A 16,426-nucleotide genomic window follows, 5' to 3' on the forward strand; every position below is an offset into this window, starting at 1 on the left:
GGTCACTGTGACCTTGGCGTGGGCAGACCCCACAGCGTGGTGGTGGGAGTGGTCCTCAGGGTGTGGCAGGGAGGAGGATGGAGCAGAGATGCCGGGCCGGCGGCTAGTTTGGGAGGTGGGCGGATGCAGGAGGACCAGTGGGGCAGGGGCCTGGCCGGACATGTCGCTCAGCCACTCCCCAGTGGTCACCTGCCCCTGAGTCTCAGCGTCTTCGCTGGCAGAGTGCTGAGTGCTTTGAGGGACTCTTCAGTCACCTCAGACCTGATTGCCCTGGGGCCTGGCCCACACTGGAAACCAAAGCGCAAGAGCTGCTCTCTGTTAGCATCTCGGGGCAGTGACCGTGCCGGGTAGACACCTGGTACAGCTGGAGCCGTGTGGAGCTTGCGGGAGAAGGTCAAGGGGACGGGGCTGGTGTGATACATGTGTGGCAAGTGGCAGGAGCTGGTGGTGCTGTGACGTTGGTGCTGGAGGGAGCAGGCCCTGCTGCTGGAGTCGGGTACGGTGGTGGACAGGCCTCCTGGCCGGAGTTTGCATGTTATCATGAGAGCTGAAGGGCCATGGGGGGCTTTAAGCAGAAGGGTGACATCGCTGGGGCTGTACATGCAATGTCTGGCTCAGAGGGGGAATCCGGGGCAGGGACAGGGCACTGCAGGCATCCAGGAGGGAGCAGACGCTGGCCTGGGTGGGAGGAAGGGGGAGGATCTTGGGGGGGGTGGAGCTGACGGACTTGCTGATGCAAATGATGTGGGCGTGGAGGCAGGAGACGGCTGGACCCCTCCCAGGTTTCTGGCCAGGAGTGAGGACCTCGGCCGAGGTGGGGAAGTGGCGGGGAGGACCGGGCTGGGGTGGAAGATCCAGAGGACAGAGCGGGACCTGACCGTGACAGGCCCGTGGGTCATCTGGTGGGAATGTCGTTTGAGAGGGAGCCTGGGACCTGGCGCCCCAGGATAGGACCAGGTCAGGTTCAAATCCCAGCCCGCCCCACACTCGCTGTGTCCCCGGGCCTTGTCTTTCAAATGGAAAGAGTAAAAAGTCTTCTTTTCTTGATTGTTATGAGGAATGAGAACTGGGGTGAAAGTGTTTCTAAGCAGAAGCAACGTCAGTGATGAAATGCCACTATCTGTGTTTACTATGAGGTAGAGGATCTAGAGGGCTTGGGGGGCAAAGAGGCAGACTGGAGGAGCGGAGCTGTTTGGAGACCACAGCTGGGTGCTTCGGGCTTGCACAGAGATTCTGAGAATGGGCATGTTTGGAACTGGTGCTGGAAAGGGGTGGGCAGGCGTGCGTGTGTGTGTGCATGTGCTCATGCGTCCATGTGCATGTATGTGTGCCGTGTGTTACGTGAGCATGTGTGTGTTCATGCATCCATGTGTACAAGTATGCATGCGTGCATGTGTGTGTACACACGGCATGTATTATGTGTGTTCACATGCACGTTGCCAGTATGTGTGCTGTGCGTGCACGGTGTATGTGTGCGTGTGTGCAGTGCATCGGGCATGTGTGTGAGTCTGTGCATGAGTGTATGGTTGGTGTATACATGTGTGCGTGCCTGTGTGCAGTGCGTCGTGTTTGTGCGCGTGTGCATGTGAGCATGTGCAGGTGTGCACTTGTGGTATGTACTTGCTGTGTGTGTGTGTGTGTGTGTGTGTGTGTGTGTGTGTGTGTGTTAGGCTGGCTCTGTGCGAGCCGATTTCAGCAATCCTGACAAAGCGGAAGTCCAGGCTACGAGGCAGGGCTGGCAGTCTCGTGGAAGACAGTTCGGAGGGCATGAGGGCTGGGGCTGCCACCATGAAGCGAGGAGCTCGACTCTGCGGGGCGGGGGGCACGGGACATGGTCGCCCAGGCCCACAGGCAGCTCAGACCCCGTGCCCATGCCCTGGACTCAGAAGGTCCTGATGCTTCTGAGACCTTGGGAGTAAACCTGATCTTAGTAGTGGCAGTAGCCGCGTTCTGCGTGTTTCCTTTGTGTAGGAAGCACCCACATCTTAACCAGTTAACTCTTGCCAGTTGCCCAGAGATGGCTCCCCAGCGAGGCACCTACCTCCCTGCCCAAGGCCTTTGCATGGGCTGTTCCCTGGCCTGGAACACCCTCCCCACGTGCCCACAGGGCTCCCTCCCTTGAGTGCTTGCCCAGATAGCACCTTCTCAAGACGCCCTGGCCCTGCTGCAGAAAGCGGCAGCAGCCGCAGCCCTGCTGTCGCCTCACACTCTCTCTCTCTCCCTCTTTCTCTCTCTTCCCACACGGTATCGCCTGTGAGCACTGGAGAATTTCCTGTGTCCTTATTCTCCGCCCCTGCCAGGATGTACCCACCACAGGGCAGGGGAGTTTGCCCTGCTCTCTGACGAAGCCCCGTGTGTGGACCAGTACCTGGCACACAGCAGGCCCTTGATTAATTCTTGTTGAGTGGAAGGAGGCACAGAGACGTTAAGGCAGCAGCCAGGGTCACACAGCTTGTAAGGGGGAGACAGAGAGCAGAGCCAGCTCTTGGTCACCTGGTGGTCCTGCCTGGGGCTTCTCCTGCAAGAAGGAGAGGGTGTGTGTGTGTGTGTTCATGTGTGCGTAGGGGTGGGGTGGTATACGGACCAGAGAGGTCCAGCAGTAATTCAGAAGACACACAGCAGATCCAGACCCCGTATCTTGCCTGCCGAGCCTGTGCCCAGGGAGCTGCGTCCCCTCACGCATGCCAGGGGAGGCTGGGTCAGGCGCGTCCCTCCATAGCCACGGAGCCAGAGCCGGAGCAAGCAGGAGGCCCAGGCCAGCCCGTGGCCCATTTTCAGCCCTGCCCCCGCCCGGCCTGTCCAAATGCCACATGGCCACGTCACGCATCCGACTGGCAAGCGTTCCTCAGGCCAGAGCAACTGTTCCCTCTCCCCTGCCCCGCCGGCTGCCCCTCTGCGCTGCCTGCCTGCTCCCGCGTGCTCTCGGGCTGTCCCTCCTTCCCCCTCCCAGAGTCTCTCTGCGTTTTTCTGCCTCTGGTGAGATGTGCCGTTTCTCTCAAGGGTTGTTTTAAATATTCACGTTTTAATTAAAGAATTTTATTGCAGAAGTGACATGTAAGATAATGAAGAAGCCGCATCCTGAGGGCTGGGGGTGAGCGTGCGTGTGTCTCCTTGTGTGTGTGTCCCTGTGTGTGTGTGCCCATGTGCCCCCTCCATATGCCTGCATGGGGCGGGGGGTGGGGGGTGGGCTGGAGCCTGAGCGTGTGAGTGTGTGACATCCCGGGCATGTGCTGGGCCGCGATGCCGGCCTGGGGGCCGTGACCTGCCCAAGGCCACACGCCAGGGGAGATGCCGAGCGCTCCACCCGCCTCCTCCAGGCCCCTCGCCTCTCAGCTGGGGCGCCCCTGCCCTGAAACCCCCCCCCCCCAAGGGATTTGGAGTCTTTCCAACCCTAAATGCCCCACAACTTCCCTCAGGGGGAGGCTGCGGGCCCTCTCTGGGGCCTGCAGGTTGTGGAGGGGAGCTGGGCTGGGGGGAGGGACGAGTGGGGAATCCCAGGGGGAAGGGCGTGTCTCTGGAGTTTGGGGGCAACTGGGCGCTTGGGGGTGGGGAGCAGGGTCGGGGTGGGAGTAGGAAGGGTTAGGGCCTCCCTGCCAGGACTGGGTTTGTCATCCCAGCCAGGGGAGCTGCGCTTTTGCACAAGGGGCAATTTAGAAAAATCTGGAAAACAAGGTTTCAGGCTCCATTGTAGACAGCCCCCATTCCAGATGGAAATAGCAAGATGTGACCCCATGAAAACAATAAGTACGCACGGGGCATCACCCACAGAGGAACTGCCACGAGAGGCCAGAGCTCACCCCACACCACCCGGTGGCCAGGGAGACTGGAAGCTGTGGCCCTGCTGGGGTCCCACTTCCCTAAAAGGTGGGGAGAAGCGCTGTCGGTCGTATAGCCAAGGCTGAGGGAGGAGAAGAGACCTGCCCAGGTCATCCAGCGCCGAAGGGCAAAGCCAGGTGGGACCCAGCCCTTCGAGCTTGTAACGGGCACCCTTCTTAGGGGGCACCTGCCTGGCTCAGGGAAAGCAGCATTGAGAAAGTGAGCAACCCCGCAGATGGGGCCAAGTCGCCCCTCAGCTTCCCTTCTGTGAAAACAGGGATGGCACAGCTCCTGCTCATAGGGTCTTGGCGCCTCTGCCACGCTTGGAGGAGACCCCCTTGTCCTCCTTCTCTGGCAAGTGGCCCCGTGGGCAGTGGGCACGGCTCTCAGCCCGTCCTGAGATCCAGGGGTGCCTGCGGCAGCTGGGCAGACTGCTGGTCACTCGGGCCCCGATAGTGAGAGCTGCAGGCCTTGGTGAAGGATGCACGAGGTCTGGACCTGTGGAGCCAGGGGCGCTGTGGACTGGGGATTGGGTTGGAGAGGGGCTTCAGGGAGCTGTCCAGTTTCCCTGTGGTCCTCATTTGCACATCCATGTAGGGGGCTGAGAGGAGGAGCCTGCATGCCGCAGTACACACCTTCACTCGGTGGGGGGTAGGGGTCCGCACAGGGGCTGGACTTCGCCGAGGTGGATGTGCACGGAACCCGGCCTGACGGTCGGGGAAGGGGCGGGGCGGGAATGGGCAGGGGCTGACCCCCCAGCCGGGTGCTGCCTGACCTGCTAGACTGGGGAGACCTCTGCTGGAGGAGACGGGAAGTGCACCGCTCCCCTCCTCCAAAGGGGACCCAGGAGGCGGGAAGGCCCAGCGGGAAGAGGGCCTCCCCCCCAGCGCCCTCATCCCAGCTGACTGAGGGCGCAGGGACCAGGGAGGCCATGGCCTGAAGGCTGGGGCACCAGGGTGGGAAGGGGGCCAGGAGCCCCCCTCTCCGTGTGCTCTCTCTCCTGGGCGGCCAAGGCTGCCTGGCGGCCATTAATTGGCTCTATTCATCCCTTAATGAGATGGAAATGAGGCTTCCAGACAGAGGGGGCATTGAGCCCGGGAAGAATGGCGGCTTCTTTCCGGGCCTGGAGGGGCAGCCCACCCCCCAGCCTTGCCCACTCCTCTGCTGCCCCCTCAAAGCCCACCCGGCCCAGGAGCACCGTGGCCACCCAGGAAAGGGTGGCCTGAGTTCCCCTGTGCCCAGCTCTGCGGGCCCCAGGAGCCCTGCCTGGGTAATTCCCTGGTCGTGTCTGCATTTGCTTGACAAACATTTATCAGGTGTCAGCCGTGGGGGGGACACACGTTAAAAATAAAAATGATAACAAAGATAGCAGCTACCATTAACCGAGTGTTCATCGGTGGTGGGAGTGCGGCCAAGGTCGGATCGGTCCGTGACTGGGATCAGGGCTCAGTATGTGACAGGGGATCAGGGATCCTGTGTCCAGGATCAGAAGGCAATCTGTGAAGAGGATTAAGGCCCAGTGTGTGGTCAGGGTCAGGGCTAGGCCTGGGGGGCAGTCTGTGCTCTGAGCCAGTGGACCCCCTGCCTGGCCTCTCCCGATATGACCCCTCCTCTCCTCCCCCTCCCCCCACCACATCCCCACCCCATGGGTCACCAAGGTAACCAGCCCTGAAATTGTGGGTGTTTTGGCAGCGGAGGCCTAACCTGAGTCTATCCTGAAAGACTGAGCTCTGCGGCAGTTGCCATGGGAACCAAGTGGCATCCCGCGATTAGCCAGCATGGACACCCTCTCTCTCCCACCCACTTCCAGCTTCCGCGTCACTCAGGCTTCCGCGCAGGGGCTGGGCTGGGGCAGCAAGGGGGGCCAGGCAGGACGTGTCCACTTTGTCCCTGCCGGCAGGCCTGTCTCCCTGGACTCCAGGCCTCCCTGTTCCTTTGTCTCAGTATGACGGGACAGGGTGGCTTCAGCAGGTGAGACCACTGAGGCCTGGAGTGCCAGGCTGGGGGTGGTCCTGGCGGGCAGCCTCTGCCTGGGGGGCAGTGTAGGGGGAGCGCTTGGAATCTGATCATGGGTCCAGTCCCAGCTCCTCTCCTTGTCCGTCCGGTGGGTAACTTGGCCTCCCTGTCTGCACCTGCCAGGTGGGCGTGGTTGCGGGGCTGATGGTCCCCAGAGTGAAGGCGCCTAGAGTGGCAGCAGTGAGGGCCCCATATCTGCGCAGCCTCAGGGCCGAGCCGCTCACCAGTCCTGCCCACCAGTCCTGCCGTGTGCACCTGGGGGCTCCCCACCCCCTCCCCCGGGGCCCTGGCCTGTTTGTCTCTCACCCCCAGGGCATGGACATTTCTGTCCACAAGGAAGTCGTATTTGTGTAGCGTCCTCCATACTTCTGGTTCTTACTCAGCCCTGGGGACCCTGGCGCCTGTCTTCTGAGGCTCGGGCCTCCATGCCTCCTCAACTCTAGGGCAGATCCTCCTTCCGGGGGGGGGAATCGCCAGCCCCTGACTGTCTGGACCACCCCTCTTTGAGCCTCAGTTTGCTCTGCTGTAAGTGGGGTGAGCACTTGGTTCCTGGGTGGACTGGGACTCGAGGTTCCTGAGGCATCTGGCACGGAGTGGGGGAGACAGGGGTGGGGGAGTCAGTACTCGCCTGCCCAGGATGCCGCCCTGAGAGCCGGCCTTGAGGGAAGCAACCGTCCTTGAAGGGTGTATGGGCCGGGTCCAACAACCTGGGCGATTCCTGCTCGGCCCCCTCGTAACTGGGGGAGTACGCGCATCCCGTCACTAGGGCAGGCCTCGATCTTCCCATCTGAACAATGGGAGCAGAGAGGCCTCCCTTGTGGGAGCACAAGCCGTCACGCCCAGACCCAGGAAGGGGCTCAGAACCGGGCCCCTCGGCCCCCTGAAGCGAGGGTCCCTGCAAAGCTCAGTCGGGCTCCCACAGAGTGAGAAGCTCCTCCCTGGGCCGCCGCTGCACGGCTAGGAACCAAGTGTTACTGCGCGTGCGCGAGGGGCAGAGCCGGGTCCACGCCCACCCCCAGACGACAGCGATTAAGGTCCGAGCCGGCCCCCGCTACGGGTCCCTGTCTGGGTGCGTCGGCCCGCCCACCTGCCCCACCCACCTGCGTGACCCACCAGCATGGCAAGTCTGGAGGACAGGAGGCTTGACTTCTGTGTGCCCTTGGCCCGTTGATGCTCTTCGTCTCTGGGCTCAGGGGGAAGTGAGACGTATGGGAGGGTGGGTTCTGCAAGGGGAGAGAAGATTCCTCAAGGGCTTGGGGGCGTGGAGGGAGAAATGAGCCCCGCCTTCCAAACCGGGGAAATTGGGCTCCCTCCCCCGCCTCCCGTTCATTTGCTTCCGGCGCCCCCTGCTGGTCGGTTCCCAGCACAGGCGCAGGGACCACTGGGAGGGGCTCTGGCACCTTTCGAGCGGCCCTCCACAGACCAGAGCACCTGGACGCCCAAGTTGCTGCCCATCAGAGTTCTCTGGGATCGACTCCGACCCCAGTGACGCCCACACCTGTCGTCGCCCAGCCATTTCTTGCCATTTACCCTCACAGGTGTAAGTCCTAGGAAGTAGTGCCCTCGTCCTCTGGCGAGGGGTGTGAGGCCAGGGCAGGGTGGACTTAACCATCCCATGGTCGTGGGTGCTGGGGCCACCATGTGACCCTGGCCTTTCGGCTCCAGTGCCCACCCTCCAGGATCTGCACAGTCCTCATTCCCACCCTATGTGCTCCCCAGATAAGCCAGCCTCCAGGAGGCATCAGGGACGCTCCTGCTGGGCCAGGTGTGACCTGCCCTCGGCCAGCCTGGCTCCCCTGCTCCAGCCCCGGGTGAGCAGGCAGCATGGGGCAGTGGCCCAGCTCTAGTGCAGCTCCCAGTGCTGGGCCTTGGCGATGCCATCTCCTCGCCTCCTCATACATGGGTGCCGTGTCGGGGGGCTGGCTGTGTGCAGGGTGCCCGGCGCAAAGTAGGTGCTCGGTGAGGCTGCGTGCCCTTGTTGAGTCTGCCCTGACCCTGCTATGCTGGGAGTGTAGGGGCCCTGGGGTTCTCCAGGACAAATGGGGTGGCGGCACCAGAGTCCCTCGAGGCAGGAGTGATCTGGGCACCTTAAGGGTGGCCTTTGAACAGAAAGCCTGGATGAAGCGGCCCCTTCCTGAGCGAATCAGTGCAGCCTCCAGCTCTGGCCCAAGATGTGTGGCCTCCCTGCTGCTCACCCCTCAATGGCTCCCCAGTACTTTGAGGCTGTCCCTCTTAGTGTCCTTGGTGGCACTGGGGCCACCAAGGGGCTCAGAACTTCAGGGGCACGAGGTCATGATGGTTGGGGGGACGGGGCCGGGATGGAGAAGACCCTTGAGAGGGCTGAAGGAGGGTGGCCATAGGGGCCTGGAGGCCCTCAGCAGCCAGTGTCTGCTGGGTCTGGGGGACGCTCCGTCTGGCGGGGCCCTGGGTGTGAGACCCCACTCGGCTACCAGGGGTGGGACCTCGGTCACCTCTGGTGTCCCTGCGGGAGCTGGGGGAATGAGCACATGGGTCATGGCAGGGGATGGGGGGATGAGCAAACTGAGGCTCAGAGGATACTGGACTGAGGACCATGGGGAGGGGGTTCAGCAGGGCGCGAGGCTCGGTGCCAGGCAGGAGAGCCCCTCTGCCCCCAGCCCATCACCCGGCCCTCGCTATAAGGCAGCCGTTGGGGTGGGCAGGGGTGTCATTCATTCATTCATTCATTCATTCTCCAGACCCACCTGGGGCTCCAGCTCTGTGTCCAGCCCCACACTGGGGACCTGGATTCAAAGCCAGTGGAGACCCTGGCCCAGGTGCCTGTAGACAGAGCCGGAGAGCACAGAGACTCCAGAGAGAAGTGGGGTGGGCCCCGGACCACAACTTGCCTGGCACCTCTGCCCCTCCCGGCCCTGTCGGCCTCTGCTTCACACTCCATCACCAACCCCGTCCAGGCCCACACTTGCCTCCTAGCTGACCCTCCAGGGTGCTATGCTGGTTCCGACGCGGAGGCCTCTTCGCAGGGGCTGCTGTGCCCCAGATCCCTGCCTGGGAGACCCCTAGAGGTCACTCCCCGAAAGACACCGCAGCCCTTTGCCCCTGGCCCTGACCCCTGCCCTCTGGTCCCCACCAGGCGGCTGGAAGCTGTGGTCCCTGTGGGGCGAGTGCACGCGGGACTGCGGGGGAGGCCTGCAGACGCGGACGCGCACCTGCCTGCCCGCACCGGGCATTGAAGGCGGCGGCTGCGAGGGGGTGCTGGAGGAGGGCCGCCTGTGCAACCGCAAGGCCTGCGGCCGTGAGTGCGCGGACAGGCGGGTCCCGGGCGGAGCCGGGGGAGGGAGGGGCTCGGGGCGGGGTCAGGTGGAGGCAGGAACCCGGACTGGGCCGGGCCGGGCGGGGAAAAGGGCGGGGAGGGGCGGGCAGGGCCTGGCCAGGTGAGGGAGGGAGGGAGGGCGCTCGGGGCGGGGCCGGGCCAGGCAAGGCCTGGGCTACGAGGGGCGGGACCTGGGACAGGGGCGGGGTCAGAGGGTGGAGCCTTCCAGGGGCGGGACCAGTAGAAGTAAGGGCCCAGGAGGAAGGGTGGGACCCGGTGTTAGGACTGGATGGGCCTTTCTTAGCAACTGTGGATTGGGAATTCTGGGGTGCACGTGGAAAGCCGGCTGAGGGGCTTGTTCCGCCACCGCCATCCCTAGCCCTGGCCAGACCCGACTGTCCCAGCCGGATGCTGCCTCCAGGATGTATTTCTTTAATAAGGCTCTCTAATGACCTCATGCATATTTTAGCTGCTTCCATAAAATTAAATCAAGTTATAATGAGATTGTCATTCTTCGGGTTGTTTTTTCCCCGACGAACTTTCCTGGGGAGAGGAGCTCATCTCCGAAGCCTGGAGAGGGCCCTGGGGTGTCGGGGCTGGGCCGCGGGGGGCAGGATCGCTGCCGGGATGCTCAGCAGCGGAGAGCAGTAGCCATTCAGACGTGCTGACCCGCAGGTGACTCCTGCGGGCCCCGGAGGAAGAGAGGGAGGGGCGCAGGGCAGGGGAGACTGGACCAGACAGGGATTGGCGCCAGGCCAGGGTGCCCTGGTCCCGAGTTTCCCACCTGTCCGGTGCGGCCAAGTGGCCCTGGTGCTGACAAGCCCGGACCCCGCTGCGGCTGGGGACCGAGGGACCAAGGGCCGAGAGCGCCCCTCTAGAGCTGCAGGGCGGGGGCTGCAGGCCACGGCCTGGACGCTTACCTGAACCCGCCCTGCAGCCGCCGGGCGCACCAACTCCCGGAGCCAGTCCCTGCGGTCCACGGATGCCCGGCGGCGCGAGGAGCTGGGAGACGAGCTGCAGCAGTTTGGGTTTCCTGCCCCGCAGACAGGTGAGTGGCAGCGGCTGGGCGGGGCTGACAACGCAAATGCACTAAAACGCTGGGAAGTGGGGAAAGTTGGTTTCAGGGGACTAGGTCTTTGGGCGAGTACTATACGTTATTAATTGCTGTTGCTTCTAAGTAATGACTGTAATAATTTTCCATAATTAGACTAACCTCTCAGGTGCCAGGCTCTTGTCTCCAGGCACACTGGATTTAGGGGAAGTGGTGTGAGGAGAAGGGGACTGTCGAGAATAAAAAACGGGTGGGGTGCTCAAGGGCTTTGCTGCGGCCGCCTGACGGTCTGACCGTAGCTCGGGTGCAGGGGCAGCAGCAGGCCTGTGATGCTGTAGGTCTGGGCCCACAGGTGACCCCGCGGCCGAGGAGTGGTCCCCGTGGAGCGTGTGCTCCAGCACCTGCGGTGAGGGCTGGCAGACTCGCACGCGCTTCTGTGTGTCGTCCTCCTACAGCACGCAGTGCAGCGGGCCCCTGCGGGAGCAGCGGCTGTGCAACAACTCCGCTGTGTGTCCAGGTGGGCGGCGCGCCGTGGGGGGCGGGGGAATAACAGGAGCAGGGGGCGGGGCGTCCGGGTCAGAGGGCGGGGCATCAGGGGCGGGTGACCGGGCTGCGGGCTCGGGCAGACAGGGGTCGCAGAGTGCTTTGTTCCTTCCGTAGTGCATGGCGCCTGGGACGAGTGGTCGCCTTGGAGCCTGTGCTCCAGCACCTGCGGCCGCGGCTTCCGGGACCGCACGCGCACCTGCAGGCCACCCCAGTTTGGAGGCAACCCCTGTGAGGGCCCGGAGAAGCAAACCAAGTTCTGCAACATCGCTCTGTGCCCTGGTAGGTGAGAGGGAGGGCGCTGGGTGAGGTGGGACAGGGGCGGGAAGGGAAGGGAAGGGCCCAGTGGGCCACCGGCCAGCCCTGCCCTAGGAGCCCCGCTTTGCCCGCTCAGACCCACCTGCTAGGGGGCTCAGGTTGGAAGCTCAGGCTGTGATCAGGCTGAAGGTTGGAGACCTTGGGGCGTTCTCACTCGCGTACCGTGGGCGTTGGGGTGATGGGCCCTCTTGGGTGTCACACCCATGTCTCAGACTTCGTGGGGGGGGGCACACCTGTGGGGTGTTCACACCTGTGCCCCAGGCTGGGTGTGGGCCCTGGGTGTTCACGCTGCCTTCCTGTCCCCTTCCTCCCCTGGGCCGGGCAGTGGATGGAAACTGGAATGAGTGGTCAAGCTGGAGCTCGTGCTCCGCCAGCTGCTCTCAGGGCCGGCAGCAGCGCACGCGCGAGTGCAACGGGCCTTCGTACGGGGGCGCCGAGTGCCAGGGCCACTGGGTGGAAACGCGAGACTGCTTCCTGCAGCAGTGTCCAGGTCAGGGCCATGCTCCAGGGCCTGCGGGTGGGGGGATCTGGTGGGCGTGAGCCACTCGGGAGGGGTGAGACCTCGGGGGGCTCCTGGTGGGCCCTTGTACACGGCCCTGGGGGTGTGGGGGGCGGGGGGGTGACCGTGAGGGACCAGTGCACAGGAGGCATTTGTCTGATCCTGTATCAGTCTGGGCTCTGGCTTCCCCGCCCTGGGTCTCGACTTCTTTCTCCTCGTGGCTTCCTGCCCCTGCGTCCCTGTGTCCGCACCCTCCTCACCCCCATCCTCGTGGCTCTGTGCATGGCCGTGTCCCACAGTGGACGGGAAGTGGCAGGCCTGGACGCCGTGGGGCGGCTGCAGCGTCACGTGTGGAGGTGGCACGCAGCGGCGGGAGCGCGCCTGCTTGGGGCCCTTCTTCGGGGGAGCAGCCTGCCGGGGCCCACAAGATGAATACCGGCAGTGCAGTGCCCAGCGGTGTCCCGGTGAGCGTCCCGCACTCCCACCCCACCGCTGGACTCTGGGGAGGGGCCTCCTGAGTGGCGGGGGAGGGAGCTTGGAGCTTAGTTCTGCTGGGGAAGGACTCCCCCTCGTGAGGGTAGATGTCTCGCAAGGGCCTTGGCCTTCCTGACCCTGTTGCCAGGTCTCGGCCCGCCCCCCGTGCCCCACCCCCACTCACGTGTCTAGCCCCTTGGCAGAGCCGCATGAGATCTGCGCTGAGGACAGCTTGGGCGCTGTGATCTGGAAGGAGACCCCGGCCGGAGAGGTGGCTGCAGTGCGGTGTCCTCGCAACGCCACAGGTGAGGGCCGGTGGGGCAGGTGTTGTGCGGGGCTCTTGTCCTCTGCTCACAGAGGTGCAGGGGAGGCGCCGAGATGCCCCTTCAGGCCCGCGCACGGAGCTGTCAGCTCAGGGCACGTGGCCCAGACCCTGCCCAGGCAGCCGTGTGCGCACACAGCCTGGCACAGTACAGGCGGGGGTCCGGGGCCGCCGCGTCCTGAGAGCTCACCAGGAGCCAGCGCCAGCGTGAAGCCCTTTAGTGCGATGTCCCACAAAGTCACCCATTTACACGTGGCAAACTGAGGCACAGAGGAATTAACACACTTGCCCTGGGCTTGGGGGCCATTAAGTAGGAAATTGGCTTTGAACACGGTCATCTTAATCCCCGTGCAGCCCTGTGGAGTGATGGGAGGTGTGGAAGAAGCAGGGTGGGCTCCCAGAAGGGGCCGGACGCATCAAGCTTGGCTTGGTTTTCTTTGCCCCTCTTATCTGAGGAGTGCATGCAGGTTTGTACCCCTGTTTGCTGTGTGACATCCGGGAAGTGACTTAACCCCTCTGAACTTTGGTTTTCCTTCTGTAAAACAAGTGTGTTGTGAGTTCCCCACCACCCGACAGGGCTGGTCCACGTGGTAGAGGCTGTGTATTTCCAGCTGTGGTTGTAGCCCCCCTACCCAGAATAATACATGTTCTGGGTAGCGTCTTACAAATACAGGGAAGCCAAATGAATAAATACACGTCACGGACTGGTGTGACTCCCCTGGCCTCTTGTCTGCATGTGCGGCCTCTCGTCTGGACTCTGCGCCATGCTGTGCAGCAGGTGTGGTGTCCTGTCCTGCCCCGTGGCTCCTGTTGGGTGACAGGGTTGTGGCAGTTCCCTAAGGTCATCACCGCTGTGTGTGCACAGCTGTGCCTGGCTCCCTGGGAGTAAGTTCTGAGTCATAGGCTGTGCCTGTGTTCCAGGCCGTCGACACCTGATGCCAGTCAGCCCCGAGGCTGCCCAGTGTCCGCAGCACACCTGGGCCATCGGGGGCCCCCTGATCCCAGGAGTGGAGCTAGGCAGGGGCCGGGCCGTTGGGTTCTCCCTGGGGCTCTGGATAGGAAGGGGCCCGAGGAGAGGCCCTGGGCTGGACACTGAAGCCCCTCACTCGGCCCAGGGCTCTGCCTCCACGCCGGTGGGATGCCTGCAGGTTTGGCTCCTGCCAGGTGCCAGTGCTTGGCCTGTGGCGTCTGCTCAGAAATGCTTCGAGTGAGGGAATTCCCTGGCGGTCCAGTGGTTAGGACTCCGAGCTCTCGTTGCTGAGAGCCGGGGTTCAATCCCTGGTTGGGAAGCTAAAATCCCACAAGCCACACGGCCAAACAAAACAAAACAAAGCAACAAACAAACAAACACTTAAAAAAAGAAATGTTTTGAGTGAAAGAAACTAAGGGATGCCTGGCCCCCACGCCAGCTCTGCTCTTGGAATGAGGCCACAGGCGAGTGCCTGCCCCTAGGGCTGCAGGGTCTCATCCAGAGGGGCTTGTGCCTGGGAGCCGGGGGTGGGCCTCCCACCCGGGACACGGGCATCTACCAGAGAAGTGGGAGACGGAGCTGACCCACCGTCTCCGCAGGCCTCATCCTGCGACGCTGTGAGCTGGACGAGGTGGGCATCGCCTACTGGGAGCCCCCCACCTACATCCGCTGTGTCTCCATCGACTACCGGAACATCCAGATGATGGTGAGGCCGGCCCCGGGGTCTCCCGCCCCACCCGTCACTCCAGGGCTCGCCTCTGCCCTCCGTCCTCAGACATAGCCCTGTGTCCCCAGTGGCACACCCTGTGGACGTGAGTCAGCCACGGCCACTGGCTGCGGGCTGCAGAGGACCCTCTGGGCATGGGAGGTCCTTGGTACCTGCAGAATCATGGCACTCATACCCTCCACCTCCCCAGACCCGGGAGCACCTGGCAAAGGCTCAGCGTGGGCTGCCCGGAGAGGGGGTCTCCGAGGTCATCCAGACACTGGTAGAGATCTCCCAGGACGGGACCAGCTACAGCGGGGACCTGCTCTCCACCATCGATGTCCTGAGGAACATGACAGAGATCTTCCGGAGGGCGTACTACAGCCCCACCCCGGGGGATGTACAGGTGGGCGACCAGGAGGGCGGTCCTCCCCCCCAGCGTTAGACCGAGCCCTGACCGCAGATGGAGCCCTGACCCTGGTCACGTCTGGGCCGTGATTCTGTGCCTCATCCTCTGCTCACTGGCCTTTCTCCCTCTTCCTTTCAGAACTTTGTCCAGATCATCAGCAACCTGCTGGCGGAGGAGAACCGGGACAAGTGGGAGGAGGCCCAGCTGGTAGGGATGCCAGTCCGGGACCCTTGCGGCCAGAGCAGCAGGATGGGCGCGGGCCTCTCTGGTGGCTCCCTGAGCCCCAGGCCAGCTCAGGGTGGGGTCTTGGGTTCAAATCCCAGCACAGCCTCTGCCAGTCTCGTGACTTTGAGGACGTCACTTATCCTTCCGGGCCTCGGCTTCCCCGCCCGTCAGAGGACGCACCACGCGGGGCTTGGGGAGGGGCATGAGAAAACGTGTTGGCCGTGGGGTACACACCGGGACGTGGCGTTTTCTCATCTGGAGAAATTGGTCCGCCTCCCTTCCTCCCAGGCTGACCTGGAACCTGCCAATACTCCTGTGCCCAGGGCAGCACCCGGAGTGGGGACCGCAGTGGCCGGAGACCCTCCGCTCTCCTCCCAGCTGGACCCCTGGCCACCGGGCTGGAGCGCAGCGGCCCCTCTGGGCTCAGGGTTCCCGTGCACACAGTGGCGATGGAGACTCAGGTCCCCGTCTGCTTCCCAAGTCAGGTCCAGAGCCCTGCGGGGCTAGGGAGTGACCGACAGGACCCTGATGAGGAGGGAACAGACGAGGGAAGGAGGCCGGCAGAGGCAGAGCAGTGAGAGGGCGTGTCCCTGCTGGGGCGCAGGGGTCTTTGGGGACCCTGAGCTCCGGTTGTCGGCGTTCTCGGCGCGGCTGCTCCCCGCTATGTCCCTGACCCCCGCCTCCCCTCCAGATGGGCCCCAACGCCAAGGAGCTGTTCCGGCTGGTGGAGGACTTCGTGGACGTCATCGGCTTCCGCATGAAGGACTTGCGGGACGCGTACCAGGTGACAGACAACCTGGGTAAGCCCAGCCCTCGCTGCGCCGACCTCCAGGCCCCTGCCCCGCAGTCATGGGCAGGGCGGTTCGGTCAGTCTCCTTGTCTATAAACAAGCAGCGCCAGGTGCCTCCTGCAGGACCCCCGGGCCGGGTTCTAAGATGACCTCTGTATCCTCAGGTGCACAGACCCGAGTCTTCTGATGATGGTCTGATGTGACCCCGGGAGGGGGTCGGTGTAGGGGCTCTCAGACCCATCCAAGGTCCTGGAGAGCTCGAATCGTGGGACACACCAGGAAGTCCCAGCCACAGCCAGTCCCTTGCTTCCACCTCCCTGGGGCTGGGGGCCCACTTGTACTTGTCCCCACCCCGCCCCGGGGCCCCCAGTGCAGGGACCTTGAAGGCAGGACTCCGTGGTCCTCCGCTCCCCGAAGTGCCTCGTCACAGGGGCCTGGCTCCACCCAGCTCCGTGGCACTGAGCGACTCTCTCTGATGGGAAGGCAGGGGCGCTGGCCTTGTGGGTCCGAAGGAGCAGTAAGTGGGCCGGGACCTGAGAGCTCGGTGGCGACCGTCGGCACAAGTACTAGAGCAGTTACATTTAACGATTGTCATCCGCGTCCTCTTAAATAGCTCTTTTGGGCCTCATTTGTCAAGTCCTCCCTGTTTTGGGGTGCCTCCCCCGACAGTCTCCATTGTCAGGGTTCCTCCTCACGGTGGGGAACCCAGGAGTGGGCGCTGGACCCGGCTGTGGTCCTGACAGCACCAAGGAGGGAGATTGTCGCATCCCTTGCAGAGACACTCGGGCCTCTAGTGACATATCCTAGCTCAGCTGTGCTGCCTTAGCACACACCTGGGGACCTGCCTGGGCCGGGACAAACGTTTGCTAAACTGCAGGTTCCCAGAGTGCTGGCTGGCCCTGCCTTTCTGCCTTAGAGCTCAGGACCCCAGAGCTGGGGAGACCTCTGAGGCCAGGGGATCAGGGACAGCCGTCATCTCGCAGGTGGGGAGACTT

General features: G+C 63.5%; 1 protein-coding gene across 2 annotated transcripts in view; it reads left to right on the forward strand.

The window, feature by feature from the left end:
- The window catches only part of ADGRB1 (adhesion G protein-coupled receptor B1), an 82,499-nt gene that overhangs the window by 14,246 nt on the left and 51,827 nt on the right, over positions 1-16,426 (forward strand). The window contains exons 3-13 of one of the 2 annotated variants that reach the window (XM_060127808.1): positions 8,945-9,106; positions 10,062-10,172; positions 10,528-10,692; positions 10,836-11,000; positions 11,362-11,526; positions 11,835-11,999; positions 12,213-12,314; positions 13,901-14,007; positions 14,219-14,413; positions 14,555-14,623; positions 15,333-15,441. In XM_060127808.1, coding sequence (XP_059983791.1) covers positions 8,945-9,106; positions 10,062-10,172; positions 10,528-10,692; positions 10,836-11,000; positions 11,362-11,526; positions 11,835-11,999; positions 12,213-12,314; positions 13,901-14,007; positions 14,219-14,413; positions 14,555-14,623; positions 15,333-15,441 — 1,515 coding nt within the window. Of the gene's footprint in view, positions 1-8,944; positions 9,107-10,061; positions 10,173-10,527; positions 10,693-10,835; positions 11,001-11,361; positions 11,527-11,834; positions 12,000-12,212; positions 12,315-13,900; positions 14,008-14,218; positions 14,414-14,554; positions 14,624-15,332; positions 15,442-16,426 lie in introns of those variants that run through there. The other variant, XM_060127809.1, reaches the window with a different exon arrangement.

This window comes from Lagenorhynchus albirostris, chromosome 17 (assembly GCF_949774975.1).
Source record: "Lagenorhynchus albirostris chromosome 17, mLagAlb1.1, whole genome shotgun sequence".
In the NCBI taxonomy this organism is placed as follows: Eukaryota; Metazoa; Chordata; class Mammalia; order Artiodactyla; family Delphinidae; genus Lagenorhynchus; species Lagenorhynchus albirostris.